General features: G+C 32.4%; 6 protein-coding genes across 6 annotated transcripts in view; 3 read left to right on the top strand and 3 right to left on the bottom strand.

Annotated features, from left to right (window-relative positions):
* Positions 1-754: 754 nt before the first annotated feature.
* LOC111686440 (lysozyme 1-like) lies at positions 755-1,281 on the bottom strand (the record flags this gene model as incomplete). The annotated part of the gene is made up of 1 exon (XM_023448797.2): positions 755-1,281. A coding segment is annotated over one exon (486 nt), but the record flags the coding sequence as incomplete, so codon positions are not given.
* Positions 1,282-3,380: 2,099 nt separating this feature from the next.
* On the top strand, positions 3,381-3,864 carry LOC111686441 (lysozyme 1-like). The gene has a single exon (XM_023448798.2). It carries the CDS (start codon positions 3,401-3,403, stop codon positions 3,824-3,826), a length of 426 nt encoding a protein of 141 aa, XP_023304566.2. The 5' UTR covers positions 3,381-3,400; the 3' UTR covers positions 3,827-3,864.
* Positions 3,865-5,299: 1,435 nt separating this feature from the next.
* On the bottom strand, positions 5,300-5,795 carry LOC111686442 (lysozyme 1-like). Its single transcript, XM_023448799.2, has one exon. The coding sequence runs from the start codon at positions 5,774-5,776 to the stop codon at positions 5,351-5,353; it is 426 nt and encodes a 141-aa protein (XP_023304567.1). The 5' UTR covers positions 5,777-5,795; the 3' UTR covers positions 5,300-5,350.
* A 1,122-nt stretch (positions 5,796-6,917) lies between these two features.
* On the top strand, positions 6,918-7,350 carry LOC111686443 (inactive lysozyme 1A-like). The gene has a single exon (XM_023448800.2). It carries the CDS (start codon positions 6,945-6,947, stop codon positions 7,320-7,322), a length of 378 nt encoding a protein of 125 aa, XP_023304568.2. The 5' UTR covers positions 6,918-6,944; the 3' UTR covers positions 7,323-7,350.
* Positions 7,351-7,720: 370 nt separating this feature from the next.
* LOC111686439 (lysozyme 1-like) lies at positions 7,721-8,227 on the bottom strand. The gene has a single exon (XM_023448796.2). It carries the CDS (start codon positions 8,206-8,208, stop codon positions 7,783-7,785), a length of 426 nt encoding a protein of 141 aa, XP_023304564.2. The 5' UTR covers positions 8,209-8,227; the 3' UTR covers positions 7,721-7,782.
* A 2,990-nt stretch (positions 8,228-11,217) lies between these two features.
* LOC111686438 (rab GDP dissociation inhibitor alpha) overlaps positions 11,218-12,661 on the top strand; it is a 3,930-nt gene continuing 2,486 nt past the window's right edge. The window contains exon 1 of the mRNA XM_023448795.2: positions 11,218-11,887. Within this exon, the coding sequence (XP_023304563.1) occupies positions 11,494-11,887 (394 nt within the window). The 5' untranslated portion in view covers positions 11,218-11,493. The remainder of the gene's footprint in view (positions 11,888-12,661) is intronic.

The following is a 12,661-nucleotide window of genomic DNA, read 5'->3' as shown; positions in this document are numbered from 1 at the left end:
AACTAAACCAGAACTGAACTAAAACTGAACTAGAACTGAATTAGAACTGAACTAGAACTGAACTAGAACTGAACTAGAACTGAACTAGAACTGAACTAGAACTGAACTGAACTAGAACTAAACTAGAACAGAACTAGAACTGAACTAGAACTGAACTAGAACTAAACTAGAACTGAACTAGAACTGAACTAGAACTGAACTAGAACCAAACTAGAACTGAACTTGAACTAAACCAGAACTGAACTAAAACTGAACCAGAACTGAACTAGAACTGAACTAGAACTGAACTAGAACTGAACTAGAACTGAACTAGAACTGAACTAGAACTGAACTAGAACTAGAACTGAACTAGAACTGAACTAGAACTGAACTAGAACTGAACTAGAACTGAACTAGAACTGAACTAGAACTAAACTAGAACTGAACTAGAACTGAACTAGAACTGAACTAGAATTGAACTAGAACTGAACTAGAACTGAACTAGAACTGAACTAGAACTGAACTAGAACTGAACTAGAACTGAACTAGAACTGAACTAGAACTGAACTAGAACTGAACTGAACTAGAAATAAACTAGAACTGAACTAGAACTTAACTAGAACTTAATTAGAACATAACTAGAATTCAACGAAAATTAAAAATAAACTTGAACCAGAAATAATCTTAAGATGTAACAGAACAGAAGTAAAAACATTACAAAATTATAACTGGATCCATTTTTTAGATAATTTCAAATAACTGAAACATATTTTAATATTGTTCACAAACTTTATTAATCAATATACAAAGAATCACTTAGAAACAGCTATCAATGCTGGCCAAATTACCGTTGCAATATTTCCAGGTAGACCAAGCAGACCAACCCTGTTGGCTCAAAATCTTACGGGCACAGGTCACCGAAGCACTAATGTTATCCGACAATAAAGCATCACAGCTTACTTTACATTCATTGTAAGAGAAACGTCCATTGGAAGGTTGACACCAATAATAGTTGTTGATTTGAAAAATACCATAATCATTGGAACCGTTATAGTTAGTAGGACCAACGACACCGGTGCGATAGGAAGATTCATGCTCAGCAATGCAAGTCCAACGAGCCAATTGATCCTTAGGAACACCCAAATTGTACATGGCTTTAGCCAAAGAACAACGGTTATAGGTGGTAGCCAAGGCAGGAGCAGCCAAAGCTAGAGCGGCCAAAACAACAATAAGGAATTTCATTTTTATTATACAAAGTAAACGAAAGTTTAACTGTGATAATTGTTTAAAATTGTCTACAATTTATAGTCGATTTTTGCCATTGATAACACTTTGCATTTGGTAATCAAAACTGTAGTGAATACTTTTGTACTAAGGAGAATTGTCTGAGTGAAACGCACTTAACTAGGAGTATGAGTACTACATATTTAAATAGATAAATATTTTATAATTAAATACTAATAAATTAGTAAGATAATTGAAGAGTATTTTACTTACTATATTTTATAGTAAATATGTTAATATTTTTTACTATTTCATAAAATTATCAAATAAAATAATGTTGGCCAATTAGTTTATAGCCTTAATAAGTTAGGTCTAATCTTTAGGTGAAGGATTAGGGATTACTTTAAAATTAATCCTTTGTTGTTTTTGAGTATTAAGTTAGTTAATTTGGTTTGCTGGTTTAAGCTCCTAATGGAAATGGTTTAAACTTGAGCAAGAAATGTAAAAGTGTAAACAGCTGATGCAAAAAAATTAATACATTTAAATGTTTGATTTATTGGTAATTATAGAGACTACGCAATATATATTTTTTGTTTTAAATTTGAGTTTTTATTAATTTTCATATTAGACCCGGTCCACACTAGAAACTAAACTTCCCAGCAGTTCGACAAAGAGTCAATGCATACGAAAAAGACAGTAATTTTCACTAATAGTTACCCGCCAGGATGATCGTAATTCGTATGTTTTGGGGTCAATCGCCACGAATGTAACCTTTGTAATCGAGAATAAAGACAGTCGTCACTTTAGTGTCCCCTTTGTAAGTTGGAGCGGAGACAGTCGTCTCTCTACTATCCTCAAGTAACCTAGAGATTATACTCTTAAAAGTGGTTTTTTGTTGTACTTCCGAAAGTAGTTATTTTACTCATCTTTTGGAGAAATGATTATAACTTTCAACTAATATGCCACCATCTGGTTAACTAAAATTTAAAACTTTTGGGTCAATCGTCTCATTATTGTTCCATAGTATTCTGGAGAGTAGACACTTGAAATTTTAGTTCCATTAATATCTTACCACCTGGCAGACTTCAATTCGTATGTTTTTGGTCTTTCGCCACAAATAAACTCTTTGTAATCGAGAATGAAGACAGTCGTCACTTTAGTGTCCCCTTTGTAAGCGAGAGCGGAGGCAATCGTCTCTTTACTGTCTCTTTATAGGGTGTAGAGTGACGATTGACATAGGACAAGCCCATGTTAAAATGGTCGGTCACCTGGGTAGTCAGGTGGCTAGGGGCCACCACAAGTGTTAGGTTAAGTGGTCAGTTCGGGACTGTCCCGTCGAACTGCTGGGTTTTGTTGAGAAACTTTTTCTTAATTCTCTTTTAAAGTTTCCTTAATGTCCACACATAGAAACTTCAGTTTCAGAAACTACGTATTAATTGCATTGATTTGTTGTTGTACGAATGAGAAGAATAACAAAACATGTTTTCGAGTACGAGAAACTGCGTACCGCGAGAGAGATAAATGATATTCTTTCTCTTTCTCTCTCACGCAAAATCAAAAGTTTCCCAAAAAAAATTTCCTAGTGTGGACCGGCAGTTAGATTTACAACTGTCTTCTTCTTTTTTATAAACAATGCAATGTTTTGATAACAAACAGTGACGTTTTCTGTTGTTTTCTTTGGCAACACTGCACAGTTTAATCTTGTACTCAAAAACATCAAACTGGGTTAACATCAGATTAAATATATTTTGAAATTACCTAATCTGATTATTATTTGGCATTTGATTTCCAGCTTAAAAATCCGCTCATAAACCCATTTTCGCAATTAATTGTTATACCTTATTCTAACAAATGTTTTGATACAAAAATTATTTTAAACCGCAGAATGGAAAGGAATGGAGAATTTCTACGCCATGGACATACTTAAAGAAATATAAATAAAAATGTTTTTCCCTATTCTAAAAGCATCTTTTTTTATAAATACGCAATTAACAGAAAATATTTAATAATTTTGATATCATATTTATGTATATTTAGATATGCACGTACTCCAAATTAAATACGTCCCATTCAGAATTATGCACTTCATTGAAAGTACTTCAAGTAATGTTATCAGTTATTCAATTTTAGTATAAATTATGCCAATTCCGCTTCATTATCATCACAGTTTACTTTACGTTAACTTTGTATAATAAAAATGAAATTCCTTATTGTTGTTTTGGCCGCTCTAGCTTTGGCTGCTCCTGCCTTGGCTACCACCTATAATCGTTGTTCTTTGGCTAAAGCCATGTACAATTTGGGTGTTCCTAAGGATCAATTGGCTCGTTGGACTTGCATTGCTGAGCATGAATCCTCGTACCGTACTGGAGTTGTGGGACCTACCAACTCTAATGGCTCCAATGATTATGGTATTTTCCAAATCAACAACTACTACTGGTGTCAACCTTCCAACGGACGTTTCTCCTACAACGAATGTAAAATAAGCTGTGATGCGTTATTATCGGATAATATTAGTGCTTCCGTGACCTGTGCCCGCAAGATTTTGAGTCAACAGGGTTGGTCTGCCTGGTCCACCTGGAAATATTGCAACGGCAATTTGGCCAGCATTGATAGCTGTTTCTAAATTGTTATGATTTTGAGAGTTTTAATTAATAAAGTTTGTGAATAATAATGATGCGACATTTATATAATAACATTTATATAATAATTAGGGCGGGTATTAACTAATCAGATTAGTTAATCTAAAAATAAATTAATTCTGATGTTAATCCCTCTTTGATGTTTTTGAGTACAAGATTAAACATCGCAGTGTTGCCATACAAAACAACGGAAAGCGTCACTGTTTGTTATCAAAACAATGCATGTTTTAAGAAAAAGAAGAAGAAGACAATTTTAAATGAAATAAAAAAATTAATGAGTAAAACAAAAAAAATAGATTGTAAAGACCCCATCATTTATACAAATTAATAATGACCAACTTGAGGATTAGGGATTAAATTAAAATTAATCTTCGAAAGTTGTTTTTGAATATTCAGGGCGAGTTTTTCAAATAAAGATAATCTTCATTCTTTGGTTAAACCTGGTTTAATATATATTTTGTGTTTTTCAGTTATCAGTGAAGTTACATATTATCTTAGTTTAACTGATTGTAATTGGCCAATTAAACTCAAGTTATAAGTGAGAAAAGACAATTAACAAAAACAATAAAACAATGATTTCGGAAGAACAAAAACTTAATATTTTTTTAGTAAATTGCAAATTTTCTGATTTGTTTTGTTTTATTTGTTATTGTTTTAAATGGTTATTTAACATTTTTCCAAAATTTTCCATTTTACAAAAGTATTGTTTGCAAAAAAAAGCTGTTCATTGTTAATGTTATTGAGTGAAAAGTTGGTAATACTAACAAAGTTAACTGAGCTTAAATCTAAAACTGAAAAACACAATCATCGGTTAAGGTCCGCCTAAATTTGTTCCGAGTTTAATCTAACAGCAAGTTAAGCCTAGTTTAACTGAGGAGTAAGAAACCCGCCCTCAATCAGCTAATATTGTTTGCTAGTTTAAGCGCCCAAAGGAGATGGTTTAAAGTTCAGCCAGAAATACAAAAGTGTAAACAATTGATGCAAAAAAATAATAAAATTTTTATAAAAATAAACATTAAAATGTTTAATTTATTTAGTTTTTTATTTTACATTAAAGTTTTCATTAATTTTCGTATTACAATTGATAACAAATAGTGACGTTTTCTGTTGTTTTGTATGGCAACACTGTAAAGTTTAATCTTGTGCTCAAAAACATCAAAGAGAATTAAAATCAGAATCAATTTATTTTCAGATTAACTAATCTGGTTATTAATTGGCATTTGATTGTCAACTCAAAACCCCGATCTTAATGTATTTAAACAAATTTCTGATATTTGAAAGTTCAAATGTACAAAATCATTTAGTTTTTATCATGGACCTGCTACAGAATAGCTTAATTGTAGTTAATTGGCGTTCAGCTAGAAACACCTATTTTAAAAATGGCTTAAATTAAATTAAACAGATTCGTTGTTAGAAACCTTTCCTTAGTCACTCTCTATATTTTTTAAACAACAACATTTAAATATTTTTTAATAAACTTTATTAATTAACCAATTATAAGTTCAAAATTAGAAACAACTATCAATACTGGCCAAATTACCGTTGCAATATTTCCAGGTAGACCAAGCAGACCAACCCTGTTGGCTCAAAATCTTGCGGGCACAGGTCACGGAAGCACTAATATTATCCGATAATAAAGCATCACAGCTTACTTTACATTCGTTGTAGGAGAAACGTCCGTTAGAAGGTTGACACCAGTAGTAGTTGTTGATTTGGAAAATACCATAATCATTGGAGCCATTAGAATTGGTAGGTCCCACAACTCCAGTACGGTACGAGGATTCATGCTCAGCAATGCAAGTCCAACGAGCCAATTGATCCTTTGGAACACCCAAATTGTACATGGCTTTAGCCAAAGAACAACGGTTATAGGTGGTAGCCAAGGTAGGAGCAGCCAAAGCTAGAGCGGCCAAAACAACGATAAGGAATTTCATGTTGCTGATGTTAAAGTTTTCGAAAAGTAAAACTGTAATAATAGTGTAACATTTTGCACAATATATATAGCAAATTTTGGAAACTGATAATAATATTTTAATTTAATTGAAAGTGCTAAAGTGTACTTTCGAACGAAGGGGATTTTGTCTGAGTGGAATACACTTAACTAGAAATATGAGTATTACATATATGAATAGATATATTTAAGAATTTTAAGGGTTTTTTTTAATTTTATTCATTTTATATTTGGTAACGACTACTATGGAATGGCCCATTAATATTTTCAAATATCAATATTTTAAACATTACAAAAACGAAGTAGCAATTTATTTTTAATAAGTAGTTAAACAATTCGTGATATTTTTATACCCTTCACCTTCGTGAGAAGGGTATATATAAGTTTCTCATTCCGTTTGTAATTTCTATAATATAAGTCGATTAAGCCATGTCCGTCTGTCTGTCTGCTGAAATCAGTTTTTAGAGGACCCCAGATATTGGCGAGATTCCAATCTTCAATAATTCAGTTAGACATGCTTTCGAGAATATCGCTATTTAAAATCAGCTATTTAAAATCATAAATAACGGAGATATGAGCAAAAATCCGAGACAACCTCTGAAAATTTCATCAAAAAAGCCACATTTTTTCATGCTTTGTTAAAAAAGCAACAACAACACTGTGAATTGGATAAAGATGTACATGTGTGTGTGGAGACGAATTTGGTTTTATTCAGCAGTGTATTTTTCTTTTTTTTTGTATGTTTGGATGCTGTTCTGTTCTCACGATAGTGAAGGGTATAACAAGAACAAGGAGATAAAGCATTAATATGTTGGTAATACAGCTCATATTTGTTTGAGGGTGTTAATACAGTTTGACGGTGGTATTACATTACAACGGTTAATATTTCTTTTTGCTACAGTTTATATTTGTTTGTGTGTATGTTATGTGTGACATGTGTGCAGAGATACAAAATAAATAAAAACTGTTTTTTAAAATATACTTGGTGAAGGGTATATAAGATTCGGCACAGTCGAATATAGAAATATTACTTGTTTTTTCTATCATTAGTTATATTTAAAAATCCTACTATAAATGGAGTCAATTTTTCTTCATTTGTATTACAATTTACTCTGTAAAATAAATTGTAAATTAAAATTTTAAAACAAAAAATGAAATACATTATCATTATTTTGGCTGCTGTCGCTTCTTTTGTCCCTACCTTCGCTATTACCTACAATCGTTGTTCTTTGGCTAAAGCTATGTACAATTTAGGTATTCCAAAGGATCAATTAAATCGTTTAACTTGCATTGCTGAACACGTGTCCTCATACCGTACCGATTTAGTAGGTCCCACTAAATCTGATGCCTTCAGTGATTATGGTATTTTCCAAATCAACAACTACTCTTGGTGTCAATCTTCCGACGGACATTTTTCCCAAAATCAATGTAATGTAATCTGTGATGATTTGCTCTCGGATAATATTCGTGCTTCTTTGAACTGTGCTCGCAAGATTTTGAGCCAAGAAGGATTGTCTGCCTGGTTCTGATTCCGAAAATTACACAGTATTACTTACATCTCACAAGGCTTAAAACAGAAGAGGATCTGTGGCTCCAGACTTGTTTAAAGTATTTAAGCCACAGGTCAGCTTTGCCAAACACTTGCTTTATATCATACAATTCCTAATGCCCAAACAGGCGATAAACACTTTTAAACCCCCCTTAGAGCCAATCTTTCGGTGAAGGATTAGGGACTCAATTAAAATTAATCCTCAAAAGTTGTTTTCGAATACTCAATTAGTTAATTTTGTTTGCTAGTTTAAGCGCCCAATCGAGGTGGTTTAAACTTGAGCAAGAAATGCAAAAGTGTAAACAGCTGATGAAAAAAAGCAATACTTTAGAATCTTACAAAAGACTAAAATTAAGTTGGACTTTTCACTGTTTCGTAAAAATTCAATTTTTGGACTTTATTTTAAAATCAATTAATTATTATTTTAATATTTTTACAATTTAAAAACAGCTATCAATGCTGGCCAAATTACCGTTGCAATATTTCCAAGTGGACCAAGCAGACCAACCCTGTTGGCTCAAAATCTTGCGGGCACAGGTCACCGAAGCACTAATATTATCCGATAATAAAGCATCACAGCTTACTTTACATTCGTTGTAGGAGAAACGTCCATTGGAAGGTTGACACCAGTAGTAGTTGTTAATTTGGAAAATACCATAATCATTAGAACCATTAGAGTTGGTAGGACCAACGACACCGGTGCGATAGGAAGATTCATGCTCAGCAATGCAAGTCCAACGAGCCAATTGATCCTTAGGAACACCCAAATTGTACATGGCTTTAGCCAAAGAACAACGGTTATAGGTGGTAGCCAAGGTAGGAGCAGCCAAAGCTAGAGCGGCCAAAAGAACAATAAGGAATTTCATTTTAATTATACAAAGTTAACGTAAAGTAAACTGCGATGATTAAAGTCTAAATTTGCTTACAATTTATAGTAAATTTTTGGAACTGATATTTCGATTTTGTAATTTCATTTTGATGTTAGGAATAGTACTTTTATAAAAAGTACATCTGTCTAAAGAGGTTGGTGCTTAACTTGAAGTACTAATGTTAAAAATATAGCAATGGAATTACATAACTGTCATTAAGTTTATAGAAGATTTTTTTTGTTTTTTTGGAGGATTTAAAAAATCAATGGTGAGAAAACGTTTGTTTAAAAAATAATAATTATGTATGATAATAATTGTTGAAAACAAAGCAATCAGAGAATTTGTAGTAGAAATATTTTTGTCAGAAATTTTCATTGTGTTAAAAATATCGTTACAATAGAATTTGTGTTTTGTGTCTTCAATAAATTTAATTACGAATTTTATATTAAATATAAAATAACTGCTTTTTAATAAGAGATTACAATAATAATAATATTACAATTTAAAAATATTATAGTTAGCTGAGTCGATGTTTGTAACACCAAAAATATTGATCCTACACTCATCTTAAAATAGAAAAATCGACTAAGAATCACTTTCTAAGTCAATTTAGCTATATCCGTCCGTCTGGTGTTATACCCTACACCACTTTAGTGGGGAGGGTATATTGGATTTGTGCTGATGTTTGTAACATAGAAAAATATTCGTCCAATGCCCACCTTAAAGTATACCAATCGGCTTAGAATCATTTTCTGAGTCGATTAAGCTATGTCCGTCCGTCTGGCTGGATGTCCATGTAAACTTTGTGCGCAAGGTACAGGCCGCAATTTTCAAGATAATTGGATGAAATTTGGCACACACGCTTCTTTTGGCCCAATGACGAAGCCTATTGAAAATGGTTAAAATCGGTCCATTATTTCGACTAGCCCCCATACAACCGTACCCCCCAAATAGGGTCTTTTGGCTTATAATTAGTTTAAATGATCTATTATGTTACCAAAAGTCGACAAAACTTTAAAGTTTTATAGAACTTTAAATGACACTACCGAGGCCCTAGTTTAAATGATCTATTATGTTACCAAAAGTCGACAAAACTTAGTTTTATAGAACTTTTAATGACACTACCGATTTTTGTAATGATCGGACTTCATTTGACCCTATCCCCCATACAAACTCCCCTTCAGAAAATGACTTAAAGGTCAAAATTCACTTACAAACACTAATAACACTTTTAAATTCTACATAAATAATATTGAAGAAGACTTAACTCCCCTACCAACATTTTTAAGGATAGGGCCATATTTTGCCCTACTCCATTTTAAGCCCTCTTAAAAATCTCTTTTTTGCCAAAAAAAAAAATAAAAATATTCCGAAATAAAGTTAAAACAAGTAGAAAAGTATAGTCGGGCATGGCCGATCAAATAATACCCTACACCATGAGTATGTTTTTAAAATGTTTACTTTTTATGAAGAAACTTTTATGATGAATATTATTCCAAAATATTTAAGCAATTTATTGATAAAAAAAAACTAAAATTTCTAAATGAGGCTTTATATAGGTCAAATATGGGCCGATCCTCGGTAAATTTGGGAAAAGAATATATTTTTAAATAACAGTTAATTTTGTTGAGTTTCATTGCGATATAAATGGTTACAAGTCAATTTTAGGCGTTTAAGACATTTTTTGAAGGGAGGGTTGTATGGGGGCTAGGGTCAAATAAGGGCCGATCCTTACGAAAATCTGCAGTGTCATTTATACTTATATAAAACTTATTTGTACCTATTTTTAGAGAGATAATAGAATACTTGACGTAATTATGGCATAAAAAGTTCAAATCGGGAGGTACGGTTGTATGGGAGCTAGGTGAAATAATGGACCGATTTCAACCATTTTCAATAGGCTTCGTCCAAATTTTATCAAATTATCTTGAAAATTGCGGCTTGTACCTTGCGCACAAGGTTTACATGGACAGCCAGCCAGCCAGACAGATGGACGGACATGTCTTAATCGACTCTAAAAATGATTCTGAATCGATCGGTATACTTTAAGGTGAGTATTGGACCAATATTTTTGTATGTTACAAACATCAGCACAAACGTATAATACCCTCCCCGCTATAGTTGTGTAGGGTATAAAAACAAACCAAATGCTTTATTATTTAAATAATCCCCCATTTTTAACATACTTACTGACTGGTGTAGGGTATCATATGGCCGGCTACACCCGACTATACATTCATACTTGTTTTACCCTACATTTCTATAGTGTGAGGGTATTATGCATTTGTGCTGATGTTTGTAACATCGAAAAATATTGATCTTACACCCACATGAAAGTATAAAAATGCGCTCAGAATCACTTTTTAAGTCGATTTAGCTATGTTCGTCTGTTCATCCGCTTGTATGTGTGTCGATGTAAACCTTATGCCCACGCTACAGGTCGAAAATTTTTAAGATAATTTGATAAAATGTGCACATACCTTCTTTTGGCCAACAATAAGTAAAAATATGACAGAAATAAGAGGAAACCAAATTAAACTCGTTATTATTTTAAAAATATTCCACTTTTTTAACATACGGACTGGTGTAGGGTACCATATGATCGGCCATGTTCGACTATACATTCATATTTGTTCGTATGACCTGATTCACACTGGAAAACTTTTGATTTTGTATGTGAGAGAAAGAAATGGTTGATATTTCTTTCTCTTTCTCTCACACACGAAAATCAAAAGTTTCCCAAAAAAAGTTTCCTAAGACCTGGTTCACACTAGGAAACACTTATTAGATAAATGAAAATTGGCGTTAATAAAACAAATTCATTTAATATTGAATGAAAGTGTTCTATAAATTATACAAAATATAACGGCAGTTTTATATTTTGTTCGGCGGCTAGACTTAGTAGTCGCGGGTCTCTGAAACAAACTACCATAAATTGCAACTCTTAAGCTAAAAACAGTAGTGCCAACATCACGACACCAAAACAAGAAAAAACGAAAGCGAATTGAGGCGAACTAAACGAACGACGAAGGCGAATTTGAAAAGAAAAAAAAACGAATAGAAAAATTTTATTGAACGTTCACAAAAGTAGAAGAGTGTTTGCAGTAGAGGAGAAAAAAACCCGACGAAAGAAAAAGAAATAGTCATTTTTTGTGTATTTAACAATAACGATACGCAAAAAATAACATTAAAATTTTGTACTTTCTTAACAAAGTGGGTGAAGAAAGAAAGATATTTTAGAATTTTAATTGTTGAAAAAGATTAAAAAAAAGACAGTGAAAAATGAATGAAGAATACGACGCTATTGTTTTGGGCACCGGCCTTAAGGAGTGTATCCTAAGTGGTATGCTTTCTGTATCCGGCAAGAAAGTTCTTCATATCGACCGCAATAAGTACTATGGCGGTGAATCGGCCTCGATAACACCATTGGAGGAGCTCTTTCAACGTTTTAATGTCGAGGTGCCCGGTGATAAATATGGGCGCGGCCGTGACTGGAATGTGGACTTAATACCCAAGTTCCTCATGGCCAATGGCCAGCTGGTTAAATTGCTGATACATACGGGCGTTACCCGTTACCTCGAATTCAAGTCGATCGAGGGTAGTTATGTATATAAGGGAGGAAAAATTGCCAAGGTACCCGTTGATCAAAAGGAAGCCTTAGCATCTGATCTCATGGGTAAGTTTAATATTAAAAAAAAGTCCTTAAGAAATAGATTTTTTTCTTTCAAAAAAAAAGAAAAAAAAAACATTTTTAACCCCCTTTTTATAGTTATCATTATCATTGATTGCACTTTGCGGAAAGCAAGTAGAAAGAAGTTAAGGTACTTGTCTGGTTGATTTTTTTTTTGTTAATTTTGGTGTTTCTCTTCATTGAATTTTCGTGACACGTATTTTATGGTTGCAAAAAGTGAAGTATGAAAATATCTAGAAATCTTGTAATAAACAAAGAAAATAGTTTTTGCTAGGGTTTTTTTATGAGTAAATAAATTCCTTTCTAATTGGAATTCTAAATTTTTTATTTATCTTATGTTTTGCTTTAATATTTTCTTGATTGATTTAATTTTTAAGTTTTTATTTTGTGCAAAAAAGGTGGGGTGAAGAAATTTACTTCGCCACTTACATTTTGTTTCGTTCTTCGTCGTTAAACAGAGCGAAGTTAATTGCGTTTTTTGAGTGTATATATATGTGTGTGTTTTGTTGTTTTTTTTTCTAGTTGGGGAAGTAAAAGAAATGCAAAAAAGTGAGTAAATACACATTTGATTTTAGAGAGATGCCAGATGGTAAAAAGTGGAGAAAATTTATGAGGGATTAGTTTTCAAATTGTGTATTAAGTTTTTTCGTTTGTATATATAGATAGATAGATAGATAGATAGATAGATAGATAGATAGATAGATAGATAGATAGATAGATAGATAGATAGATAGATAGATAGATAGATAGATAGATAGA

Source organism: Lucilia cuprina, chromosome 2, assembly GCF_022045245.1.
Source record: "Lucilia cuprina isolate Lc7/37 chromosome 2, ASM2204524v1, whole genome shotgun sequence".
NCBI classification, from domain to species: Eukaryota; Metazoa; Arthropoda; class Insecta; order Diptera; family Calliphoridae; genus Lucilia; species Lucilia cuprina.
Note: the sequence above shows the minus strand (reverse complement) of the source record. Positions and strands in the feature narration are given on the sequence as shown.

What these genes read in the sequence shown, in the direction of transcription:
- LOC111686441 (XM_023448798.2), top strand. Translation starts at nt 3,401, where the DNA reads ATGAAATTCCTTATTGTTGTTTTGGCCGCTCTAGCTTTGGCTGCTCCT.
- LOC111686442 (XM_023448799.2), bottom strand. Translation starts at nt 5,776, where the DNA reads ATGAAATTCCTTATCGTTGTTTTGGCCGCTCTAGCTTTGGCTGCTCCT.
- LOC111686443 (XM_023448800.2), top strand. Translation starts at nt 6,945, where the DNA reads ATGAAATACATTATCATTATTTTGGCTGCTGTCGCTTCTTTTGTCCCT.
- LOC111686439 (XM_023448796.2), bottom strand. Translation starts at nt 8,208, where the DNA reads ATGAAATTCCTTATTGTTCTTTTGGCCGCTCTAGCTTTGGCTGCTCCT.